The sequence below is a fragment of the Uloborus diversus genome, chromosome 7, assembly GCF_026930045.1.
Source record: "Uloborus diversus isolate 005 chromosome 7, Udiv.v.3.1, whole genome shotgun sequence".
NCBI classification, from domain to species: Eukaryota; Metazoa; Arthropoda; class Arachnida; order Araneae; family Uloboridae; genus Uloborus; species Uloborus diversus.
Window position 1 is genome coordinate 115982073 of NC_072737.1, and position 13345 is coordinate 115995417.

The 13345-nt window shown below is 35.3% G+C and overlaps 1 protein-coding gene across 1 annotated transcript in view; it reads left to right on the forward strand.

Moving 5' to 3' along the window:
* Positions 1–931: 931 nt before the first annotated feature.
* LOC129225662 (probable ATP-dependent RNA helicase DDX20) overlaps positions 932–13345 on the forward strand; it is a 92516-nt gene continuing 80102 nt past the window's right edge. The window contains exon 1 of the mRNA XM_054860138.1: positions 932–1254. Within this exon, the coding sequence (XP_054716113.1) occupies positions 1050–1254 (205 nt within the window). The 5' untranslated portion in view covers positions 932–1049. The remainder of the gene's footprint in view (positions 1255–13345) is intronic.

The following is a 13345-nucleotide window of genomic DNA, read 5'->3' on the forward strand; positions in this document are numbered from 1 at the left end:
TGTGTAGTGAAGTGAAGTCACTGATTCCTGCGAGCGAGCAACTCAACTCGAGCTGAGAGCAGGAGTGGAACGAAAACAATTCGGCGATCGAACAGACGCGTTTGATTTGGTGTGTATCATTGTAAGATTAATAAATAATATGGAGTCAGATGATAGTGTTTACTGAATCAACAACAACACTAAAGCTACACTTTGAAAATTAATTTAAAAAGAATAAAGCGAAACAATCATACTTACGAACAAAAATCACAACACTTTTAGCATTTTCTTCGTTACCATGTGCGTTTGTTTTCTATTCTATTCTATTCAAGAGTCACAACTGACTACAACTGTATTTATGTCGAGGACTGCATACTAGTGCCTTGCCTCCATTATTTTATATACCGATAGATGGCAGCACCATCACCGGATCGAACAGTTAATGAGAATTTAGAACTAGTCCAAGAGCTAATAGCTACCTGGTACTAGCACCCCCAAAGGTATCGTTTCACTTGGAGGACATTGAGACCACGAGCATATTTAACGTCGCCCAGTCCCCTTTAATGACGACGGTGGGTCTTCGACCAGCGGGGATCGAACCCGAGCCCCTCCGGCCCCGAGTCCAATGCCCTACCGATCAGGCTACCACGGCCCTTTGTTTTAGTTTTCAATTCCGCCATTAGACAGTGACTTCAGTGCCCCCTATAGTTCGTTGGAGTTGCGAATCACAAAAATCGCACAATCTCACCTACTTTATCCGCAAATAAGCGCCCGAAAAGTCACTTTTCCCCTTCTTTTGACGATTGGAATTGCTACTTGCGAGAATTTCCTTCCGAGGCCGCCTTTTTCCGTATAGCGCCATCTAGTGAGGCGATCAGAACTAATCTCGCAAGGTGAATTTCGAGCTTGGAATAAGCGCCCTGAATGACATCGGGATGTCGGCGATGTAGACAGAGCAGAGGTGCCGGCATGCCCGAATGAGTTTTTGCTCTAAAAAGCGTGTTGTTACAACTTTTTGAAGACAAAAAATAATTAAGTTATATTTTCGTTGTTATATTTTTTAATTTGAAATGCCGAAAGTTCGAGCTGACAAGAAGCGGACAGCTCATGTTTTCAATTCCAAATGGAGATCAACCGATGTTATTCTTACAGAGGAAGCAGATTTCGCTTCACTGTTATTGTCGGAACGTGTATTAAAGGGCTTAAAGAAAGCTGGTTTTAAGAAGCCTTCGCCTATTCAACTTGAAGCTATTCCTTTTGGACGTTATGGTAAAGGTAAGCTCAGAAGTTTTACGTGTTGATGAAATTGAAAAAGTGTTTTCTTTTTTTTTGTTCGTTTTGAGAACTTATTTGGTTTCTAGTGGTTTGACTTCATGGGACTTAAATATTCACGCCGAAATAAATATAAAAGTGCCATCTTTTGTTGAAATTAAGTAGATGTTAACAACGTCAATGACGTTGACTCACAATAACTGAATACACGTGTTTCGGATTGAAACGTAACTCCCAGTTCAGGATGTTCTCTTTTTCTCAAGAAATCTGATTTTCGTTATTGTGACGAAAAAAATATTTCTCCCAAATGTCTTTTGGAGAGCGCTAGCCCCTTCCGCTCTAAATAAACATTCGATAGGCCTTCCTTCTCTTAATGTCAACACTTAAACAAGCAAAATTCACCTACAGCCAACCTAAAAACTTTCGTTGTTTCTGTTTTCCACTTGAAGTGTGTGGGAAGATTGCGCTACAAACCTGTTTTTGAAATGACTACCGAAAACTTTGAGGCAGAAGCACGGCAAAGCCTGCAATCTCTCTCTCTCTCTTTACATCAACACATATTTATTATTATTATTAATATTATTTAGTAAAATTCCTTAAAATTGTATAAGTTTTGCAATTTATTCAAAAAATGTTGCAAAAACATTTTTTGTTCTTATGCCAGAATTGAAATCACGTTAAGAATAAACTTTAAAGTACTTGAAACAACAGTATGGCGGTAAGATGTTCAAATTAATTAATGGAAATCAATACTTGTTATTACTTCCTTTACTATATTAATGAAATAAGTCAAAATGCACACGAATTTTTATCACCAAAAGCTCTAAACATTTCATATTTTTAAGATCATTCAAGGAAAGAAAAAAAAAGGAACACGTTAAAATGGCATGAAATCACTTAAAAATACAACAAAATAATCAATAAAATATCTTACACTTGATGAGTCCTAAATATCCACATTGCATATGTACACTTATAAAATTGCCTTATTGTCTACAATACAAAGTTTAACCGTCTTTGTTTCTTGGTTAATTCTTCAATAACTTCATCTGGTTCTAAAACTATATCTTTGTTGATACAAAGCTGTGCTAATCCATTTATGCGTTCTTGCATCATTGTGCTTTTTAAATAGGACTTGAGACGGCGCAATGTTGAAAACATCGCTCCCCGGTAGCAGAAGAAATAGGCAGTGTAATGAACGATTGGTCCCTAACTACAGAAAAAATAAATGCCACAAAGGAGAGAGGAGGAAGTTTTAAATGACCTCTCATTGTCCCTGCTTACTTTGGAACCACTTCATTTTCTCAAAGCACGTTCATCTTCGTTCCAATAATAAAAAAGAAAGAGTATTTTTGAAAATTGTTCAAATTAGCGTTCTGGGAGGGGGGAGGGGCATGGGCCCTGTGGGCCCCCTCTGGTTGCGCCCCTGTCACTGTCTTGAAACCATTGAGTATTAACACACACAGAAGAAACAGCAATTCTTCAAGTCTTCCTTTGAGAAATTGCACCAACGCACGGTCCTAAAACAAGCATCAAGAAAGAAAAAATGCAGTCATTGTTTAAAATACATATTTGTATCAAAATAATGTGCACATACCTTTTATAAGTAAGCAAGCAAGTATACCTGCATACAGAGATACTCTCTTTTAAGAAACAACGGACAGCTTAATACATACATATGTTGTAAATTAGAAGAACTATAAAAAAAAATCAAACTCTCGTTCAAGGTCCCTGAGTTTTGAGCTATCGAGTCAACTATACTACTCTAATATGAATGTCATCTAATGCAGAGGTAAGTGAAAATATAACATCACACCAAATAAAAGAAGCAGCTCTACACAACTACTATGTGTCCACTGAAAAGCCACAACAGAAGAATTGATGAAATACAACACACCTAATCTCACTATCATGAAACCATTCAGTATTAACACATGTAGAAGAAACAGCAATTCTTCAAATCTTATGAGAAATTGCACCAACAGCAATTGATTGCTAAGCACGGTCCTAAAACCAACATCAGGAAAAGAAAAAATGTTGTGTGCGCCGCACAAGGGCGGCCAAAGCAAGGGGCGGCCGAAGACCGCATCATATAGTTCTTATAATCAAGCAAAATTCCTCAAGAATTTCTCACAAGATAACTTATAAGAAGTAGAATAAATTATGGTGATTTTTAAATGTTCAATTGTCAAAGTATGTGTCGATTTCCCGACAGCATAGCATAGTTTAAGAAAAATAGAATGTTAGGGAACATTGTGTTGGTTCATTGTTCATTAATATCTACTCTTAACACACATGCTTCATTTGGTAGCAAAGTTTGTGACAGAACCAGTAATCAGACATGGATACAGGGGAGGGGAAAGGCCCCCTTCTGCAGCATGAAATCGTGCCGTCTTAAAGGAGCACCGAGGGCGGCCACTAATGTTTACCCCCAAGCTTCTATAGACCTAAACAATGAAGACATATTTTATTTATTAAAAAAAAGTTATACTCTCACAAGCATTTCAAACAACAAACTATGTAACAAACTCTGTGTTTAACAATCGTGGATGCGTGGAGAGAAAGTGGAAAATTGCAATTCCCTTGAAAGTAACATATATGAATGACAAACTAAAATGTTGTCCTTTTTCCCTTTTACGACAATTTTTCTGATTAAAATCTTGAATGAACTGCAGGTAGGAGGACAGGGCTCTTGCCCCGGGAAGCAAATTTAAATGTAGCTCCAAAACAAAGATCCAAAAGGATGCCATGACCTCCTTGACGAAACTAAAGAAGGCTTAAAATTGTGTTTCTAGGACTTTACTTTCGGAAAATTTCGCTGATTGAATCATCGATCTCAAGGACCTAATTAAGTCTCTGATTCACCTCTTCCACCTTAACTTAATTAAACATAGGCAAAAAATGTCGACTCCAAAATCCAAAACGTGTTTTCAGACGACAGCCTTTCCTATCATCAAACGTCATATAAAATTGCTTTGGCATTTTTCGAAATGTTTGCAGTGGAGGACCCCAAAATCCATTCGCAAACATTACTACCGAAGACAGTCTCAATTAGCGTCTTTAGAGAAGCCCCTAATTCCACCCCCTCTAACTTAACGTGTTGAAAAACAAACTAAAACTGCGTTTCTCAAACATCGGTTTCAAGAACTTTTGGGGAAAGACCCCGGATCCCCCTTTTCTCCAACGCAATCACTATACCTGAAAATTTCGTTTTTAGATGGTTCCATGGATCCACAGCTTCCTGCACTAAACTAAACAGAAATTGACTTCAGTTTCAAAAACACAGTTCGTGAGGGCACACTGAACCCCCGCCTGCTCTTAGTCCCATTGTTATCAAACAATGCTTAAAATACGATTTTGGGACTTATATTTCTAAAGAATTCGGAAGGAGAACTGCCAGGCTTATGGGTAACTTTTCACGGCGCTAGGGCATATCCATCAATCGTCGAGGTGATGTGGACAAAAGTCGATAGTTAAATTCTTTAGATATTAATGTTGAAAAACATCCGAAAGATCCGTAGAAGCTTCCCAGTTTTGTTAACATCACCAAAGATAATATAAAATTGCGATTTTAGAAATACCCGCTTAAGAGCTCCAAAATCCTTCTTTCCCCAAAATAGCCTATAATGGATTTCAGTTCCGAAAAATATTTTGGTTCGGAATATTTTCACGTTTCTCCTATTGTTTTCAAATCTAGCCGAAAACGGGTTTTTGAAAAAATAGTGCCGAGGAATTACCGGAGGATAGCCGCCAGATCCCCTACAGTCACCAAAGACGGCCTAAATTTGCGTTTTCTTTATCTTCTTTACTAATAATAAAGCTGAAAGTCTCTCTGTCCAGAGGATGTCTGGATGTATGTAGGATGTCTGGATCTCTGTGACGCGCATAGCGCCTAGACCGTTCTGCCGATTTTCATGAAATTTGGCACAAAGTTAGTTTGTAGCATGGGGGTGTGCACTTAGAAGCGATTTTTCGAAAATTCGATGTGGTTCTTTTTCTATTCTAATTTTAAGAACAAAAATATCATAAGATGGACGAGTAAATTCCGAAATTATCATAACGTGGAAGCGTAACATGGGCACAAGCCAATTGGCGAGATACGAAATTATCATAACGTGGAACCGTAACGTGGGTACAAGCCAATTGGCGAGAAAATTCACCATACATTAATTGTACATATACAGGCGAACCAAAAGACCTTTTATTTTTTCTATTACGGGCAAAGCCGTGCGGGTACCACTAGTACACTTATATTGCGAAATCTTTCGATGGGAGACGATTGAATCTCCCTCCCTCTTGCAACGTCAACAAAGATAATCCAAAATTGCGGGTTTAAAATTTCAGTTTCGGAGATTTTTCGGGAAGAAGGCCGATCCTTCCTAAGCTACGGTCTTAAAAAATAGCTTCAAATTGAAATTTTGAAGAGAATTTTAGGAAAGAACTGCAACATTACTTTCACCTAAAGTCTCGAAAAAGTTCCTAAAACTGCGATATTTGAAATCAATTTCGAAAATTTCTCCATGCACCTTGAATATACTTGACTCTTTTGTCCTTGCAACCAAACACAACTAAAGATTAACTAAAAATGTTTTTCATACGCCAATTTCGATAATTTTCTTGGAGTAATCCTCCTCTCCTGAATCCCTGACACCTCCCCCCACGCTTCCCCTTCCTCTGTCCCTTCTCTGATGTCACCGAAGAAAGACTATAAAATGCGAAAAGTAAATGTATAAAAAGCACAAATTCGCAGATTACCATATGCGAATTTGTGCCTTTTATACGTTGTTACTTTTCGTTTCTTTACAACAGCACAAAGGTACTTATTTATCTTACTATAAAATGCGTTTTTACGACTAGTAAATTTTGGTATTTATTACTTTCTTCAAAGATATAAATTGTACCTAAGGAGTTTCTTAGTAAAAAAAATTTCTTCCTTTTTATAAGATCATTCTTCTGCCCCCCCCCTTTTTAAATTCGAATTTGGCATAGAAATTTAAAGAAAGATTTATATAGACGTTAAAAATTAGTCAAAATATGCAAATTACTCTTGAGGGGCGGCACATTAGGTCTTTGCACACGGGCGGCCGACACCCTAGGATCGGCACTGATAAAATACATATTTGTATCAAAACTATATTCACATCCATTTTATTAATAAGCAAGCAAACATTCATGCAAACAGATAATCATGCCAAAAAACTATAAATACTGTAGAGTCTCGAAAATTTGAGGTAACTGGGGCTAACGCCACCTCGAATTACTGAAAACTTGGATTATCCGGAAATCCTTCCAGATTAAAATTTTAGACTTTTTGATGTCGTAAGAAGCACTTTTATTTCCTTATGTAAAGAGGAAATATTGTCTTCATAAAAAAATATTATCACTAAAATTTCAGAATAAATTTCTATTTCAATTACCTTTAAACGAATTTCGAAAAAAAAAGGAAAATTCTGTGTATGTATTTATGTACTCAAATTTGTATATTACCAAGCCTATATTTTGACAGTTCCCAAATCCATATCTATGAGTTTTGTCATTACGTCTATATCTACGTGCTTGTATATCTGTTGCATAAGACATTATGGGTCACTTGTAAGGTTTAAATTTTTTAATATACGACTTGACTCGTGCAGCGTCAAGTTGTGAATCTTCTTTTTTTTAAAGTCCTTTCTGGTGTTCCTAAAGGCATGTTTGTAACTGATGTGATATACCACACCCTTGGCGACTTTTTCCTGTTGGCGCCAAGAAAGCGTCGCCAAGAAAACGATGTATGATGACATATGTCATACATTGTTCTTAGCGATGCTTTTTTAGCGTCAACAGGAAAAAATCAGAAAAACATGATCAAAGCACTTCAGAACACAATATATATGAAAATAACATAAAACCACAACAGAAAAACATCACGAATATACGCTTCAAAAATACCAGAAACTAGAAAGTTTTTGTACACAAAGAACAATAACTAGAAAGTATTTAAAATGCTTAAATTGACAAATTACTATAACAGCTCACTAATGAAATATGTACCAATAGAAATAAAAGCTATTTTCCAACATGCATTTCATCGAACAAAAACTTTTCTCATATTCTGCTAAAAAAGAGCAAAGCGATTCAAATTATAAAGCGGAAAACATCCCCAAAATCAATAACTATTTCAGCCAAAAAAGCGCTTAGTTACTCAAATTTCAATGTATGAAAAGTAGAAATGTCTCAACAGAACATCCTAAACATAAATAATACAAAAATACCATACATTTATTTGCTATCCAGACATGCTTTCAAAATACCTATTATATTTTACATAAAATAACACTTTTATATTTTTATAAAATGCTGGAGTCAACTTATTTTCAGAAATTCAGTACCTAAAGGAGGCACTTTAATAGAATGTCTAAATAATTCTTGACATCGATAAGAATTAACTTTTAGAACAAACTAACCGTACTATTTTTGTAAAATTAATTTACATACAGTAAAAATTAAGGTTAAAACTACAAGAACCCCTCAAGGGTTTGTAAAAACAAAGAATTTCTGAAGTGAGAGTTTTTTTTTTGAATTCTAAAATAAAGAACTTACCTTTTTATGGTATAAATCCTCACACTCAGTCTAAAACAATACATCATGTGACAATGGCACATTACAGATACACACCACATTTGAAGAAACTGGCATTTTCTAATGTTTTTACTTCAAAACACAACTACGGAATTTAAACTAACACAAAATAAGCTTTCATGTAAGGTATATTACACGAAACAACACGTATCTCTCCTGTGTGAAACCAAGTAAAGAAGTTTGAACAGATCTAAGATTCCTTTCGGGTTACCAAACACAGGTTAGTTTCGCCTGGGATGCCATGCTTAAAAAATTATCGCCTCATTGGCGAGAAAAATATTTCAATTTTGTGCAAAAAATCCGATGTCGCCAAATGGGGGGGGGGGGTATATCACATCTGTACCGCATGTTTATAGGTTCTTTGTGGTAAATCAATGTCAATTTTATGTACCAAGTTATGATTTCCAAATCATCTCTTAATCCGTATTTAGCACTTAATGAATATTCGTTCTCTTTTCAAACTGTTTACTCATATAGAATAGAATACTTTTTACAAATAATTCTAAACACACAAACATTTGAATGCACACAGAATCAACAAGCAGAAATTGGAAAAAATGACTCTGACTTCTCAAATCCATAATATCAAAGATTCTAAAAAAAAAAAAGTGTGGCAATCCTAAACTTCCAACTCGTAGAATATTTGCATTTTACATATTATGTTGGGGTTTTTTCTCACAACTTTCTCAAATTCTTTTATTACAAATTAAATAAACAATGGCATTAACATCACAGTACAAATCTTATCTTTCACCGATTCAGAATGCAATTTGATGAAACTCGTGGGAGTCCTTCGCAGATTAGTTTCAGTGCGTGGATCTGACAATCTGCATGAGTTTTAGACCCAATGTGGGTTCAGTAAACGTGTAAGGGTTGCATGTTTCTCGAGTTCATTTAGCATTATTACTAAGAACATTTAGCAAAATAGATGAAAAAGAAACAGATGTAAATTAAACACAGAATTTCGTGAACTGATTTAGTATTTTCATAATTCATAAGCAAGTAAACCCTGAATAATACTTTTAATAATGCATATGTAAAGAAAACCACTTACTGCTATACAAATGTACTTCCAACTTAGAATATTCTTTTTTGATTCCTTCGGTAGTTCAGAAAAGAATAAATCTTTCGCCTTCTGCACATACACATTCATTCAATTTAATTACATAAAAGCACTAATATTTACCACATAAATGTGCATAATGTACATTTTCATATACACATGCCAGAATTGCAACAACTTGCTTTGTTTTATACAGCAAACCTACAATATTTCGAACCTTCGACTGAAATCACGCCTAACCTTCAGTTCAAATTTGGTGCTTGGCGAGAAGGCATTTTAACCACTTGCATAATTTAATTGCATCCTAGTTTATTTCAACCACTTGTAATTGTCAGAGTTTATCTTAATTTGTTAAAAGCTTTAGGAATTAAGACTTGAGGCGATAGAACATACAAATAGGGGAATTCTAATAATCAAACAACGTGCAGCTCGCAAAATTGATCCATGTGGCCAGCTGCAATATCTGGTTTAGAAACATGAATTTACTGACAAACATGACATTACTTCAATGAATGAAAATGTCAAGTTACACGGATGATTAGAAGCACTGTTGGCACCAAATGGCAAATTTTTTTTTTGAAGTAAATTTACGATCAAAAACTTAATAGTAATAACTCATTTGACTTTTGTCCCATTCATTACTATTTTGCCCTATTTATTAAATAATGATTAGGCATTTAAACATCACAGTATATTCATTGTTCGTACGGGTCATGGAAATCCTGGAAAGTCATGGAAAAAAAAAAGCAAATTTCAGACCTGGAAAAGTCATGGAAAATGGATATTTTCGTTCAATGTCATGGAAATTTATTTTAAAGTCATGGAAAAATGTCCTGGACTAAGAGAAAGTAACAGCAGCTAAAAGAGAATTGAAATCTTGAGTGCTTTAACGGTATTGCTCATAAAAGCTATTAAAACTTTAAATCTGAACATCCAAAAACAATGTGTCTTATAAAATTAAACTTGAATCATTTTGTCTTATATATCTCGTTCACTTGTCCATTGTTGGACTTAGGTATCTATTTCTTTTTAAACTGATAAAGGGGTTTGCATTCATCACCCTGAAATAGCTGTTTGCAGTTTTTAAACTCATTTTAATTGTTTTTATTTGTACTAGTAAGTACGTTGTCATAATTTTACACATTCAAATCTGAATTTTGAAATCTCATTGCAACTACTTCTGTAGCAACCCCTCGTCTTTTTTTGCAACATGATTTTACTGCTTGGTTATCACTCGGTTTAAATTTACTATTATTTTCAACACATATTTTATACTCTGTAGTAGCAAACTAGCACGTTCTTGATTTTGCCACGCCCAATCATAAAACTCAATTCAACTGCATCTAGTTCGTTTCCATCACTCGTAAAAACTTTATCGTTAAATTTATCAGAGTTTATCTTAATTTGTTGCAGGTTTTAGGAAATAAAGATCTTTAGTCAGGTAATAGTATATAGAACTAGGGGAATTACTCTAAAACATTAGTTTGCCCAATATAGGGCCCTCAAAACGCAATGTCAGGAATCAAACACTATGTTCTGGAATTTCTGAACCTATTCATTAAAATGCATTTGAAAATGTGCAAATAACTAAAAAAGTACATTTGTATCAGAAGATTTATTCAATACTGAGCTTTTTTTTTTTTTTTTGAATATGTGGTTTAAAAACATGAATTTACTAAAGAAGGTGGCTTTACTTTAAAGAACCAAAATACTGTCAAGTTCTGTGGATTATTATTCACTGTTGACAGTAAAAGGCAACTTTAAAGCAAATTTATTGAAACTTAGTTATGACTCATTCAACCTTTGTCCCATTCATTATTATTCTGTCTTTATAAAATTAAATAAGATATTTAAGCATCATTATATTCCATTCACTACATTTTTACTTTACTTAAATTTATATAATGAAGACAAATAAGAATAGTTTAAGTTTTTAGTTGTACACTGATATTTTTTCAATCTCAAGTAAGTGCTTTGAGGAGGTAGAGGCATTCACATAAAATTTTCGCTAATGCTCATTTCCAAAAATTGGTAAGTTTGGTATTGTATAGTACTATTCTCTTCATGTAACAAGGTCATGAAAAGTTTTATGAAGTCATGAAAAAGTCTTGGAAAAGTCATGGAATTTTTTCATCCAAATACAGAATGAACCCTGTATATCGCATTCACTGTATTTTCACTTAAGTTTATATGATAAAGACAAATAAGAATAGTTTATTAGTTCCTGCAGTGTGCACTGATATTTTTACAGTCAAGTAAGTGCTTCGATGAGGTAGTGGCATTCATGTAAAAATTTTGCTAATGCCGAAAAATTTGCTTCCGAAAATTGGCAAGTTTGACAGTAAATAGTACCATTCTCTTTGTTTAACAAGGTCATGAAAAAGTCTTGGAAAAGTCATGTAATTCAAGTATCAACTCTGATTTTATTTCTTCAGTACTTTTTTTTTTCAGGAAGAAGGGAAAAGTATGTTTTTTACAAATTAAAATGCAGCTTAATAGTTACACTTTGTAAGAAAATATAAACATTGTTGAACATTAAAAAATATATATACAGTCGGGGTTCGCCAATATATATCATTTGATATATATCATGATAATATATCATAGTGATGGGCACAATCGAGTTCTCATAATCGAATCACTCGATTATTCAAAATCATTCGAGAACTCGATTATCAGGAGTTCTCGATTATCGTATCTCGGAGTTCTCGGTTATCACTTTTCAAGTTCTCAAGCGATGAACTTCTCGAGTTCTCGATTATCACTTTCCGAGTTCTCGAGCGATGGACTGCTCGAGTTCTCGAATATCGCTTTCCGAGTACTCGAGCGATCAACTGCTCGAGTTCTCGATTGCCACTTTCCGAGTGCTCGAGTGATCAACTGCTCGAGTTCTCGCTTTGAACTTCTCGAGATCTTGAGTTCTCGGGATGTTAAGTTCTCGAGATGTTGAGTTCTCGAGATGTCAATCACTCGAGCAATGTATTTTTCGACCGATATGATAATCGAATGAACCTCTCAATATAGTTGACTTCTGACAGGGGTGCCCACCTAGGAAGGGTGGGGGGGTCATGGCTCAGCTTGTGCCATTGACATTTTAAGGGGGGTGTTTTAAGGGGTATTTTTCTTTTTTGGGGGGCTCCGCGATATTGAGAGGGGCGCCTTTGACCTACGGGGGGCACCTCTGCTTCTGAAGTGATTCAATTGCAGGGGCGGATCCGCCATTTAGGGGGTCAGAGGGCTGGCTTTGGAAAATTAATGATTTTACTTATGAATGGGCATGGTTTTTGTTGTCTTCCGAGAAGATTTGCATTGAACCCTTCCCCCAGAAAAATTTGGAGTGACTGACAAGCTGCGCTGCGGTGCCCACAGGGGAGGTGGATCATGGCACAGACTGCGCCATTGAAATTCTTAATGGACGTTAGTCATATTTAGGGAATATCCTTCTTGAGGATGAGGGGGGGGGGGGGGGCTTTATTTTAAAAGGTATGCCATCACACTTGAAGAATAGATATCCTTGCAATCTAAATGGTGTTATTATCAAATAATTGCCTCTTGAATGTTTCATTCGAATAATGTTATAATTGAATGTATGCTGTCGAATGCTTGATTACCAAATGATCCTTTGGGATGCTTTTGTAGTCTAATTATATGTTTGGTGGAAGTGAAGGTTGGGGGCGCTAATAAGGTTCTAACTTGAGATGCATTAAAAATATATTTCAAGTAAAAAGGGGGAATACTTAAGTTGAAAACCTGATGGGACGTCTTCCCCCTTACGTCCACCTTCGACTATACCATTGGGTAATGATACAAGTGTAACAGGCATTAACAGACGTTTTAGAGCCCAAATATACAGATTACTGCAGACACGTGTTTCGGGGGTTTCAAGGATCCCTTTTTTTCAACGCAAAAAAGTGAGATTGTGGATGTTGGGACATTACTGGATGTCTTTAGGGACCATTCATTAATTACGTAAGGGTTCTGAGTATAAGGGGGTTTGAAAAATGTCTATGTACTTGGGGGGGGGGGTTTAAACCCATTCTTTTGCAATATTTTCCACGTCTATGTTTTACATTTGAAATTGCGCGGTCAAGTGATTTGACAGGGATTATATATTTCATTTACATATGGAAAATAAATAACGTATTAGGATAAGCTGTTTTTAATTTGTTTTACAAAGAATGAATAATGTAAAACATAATAAAAGAATCGCACTATGCATGGCACGTTTTATTTTTAACTAGCAAAAATACCCGGCGTTGCCTGGGTCAGTAATAATTATTAGAAAAAATCGTTACTTGCTTTTGTTTTCTGTTTTAAGTGAAAGAATTTAAAACACATCTTTTTGACGTGATTAAAAATCGAGTTTCTTCCTTACCCATAAAACTAAAATAGCAATAAGTATAAAGAACAAAG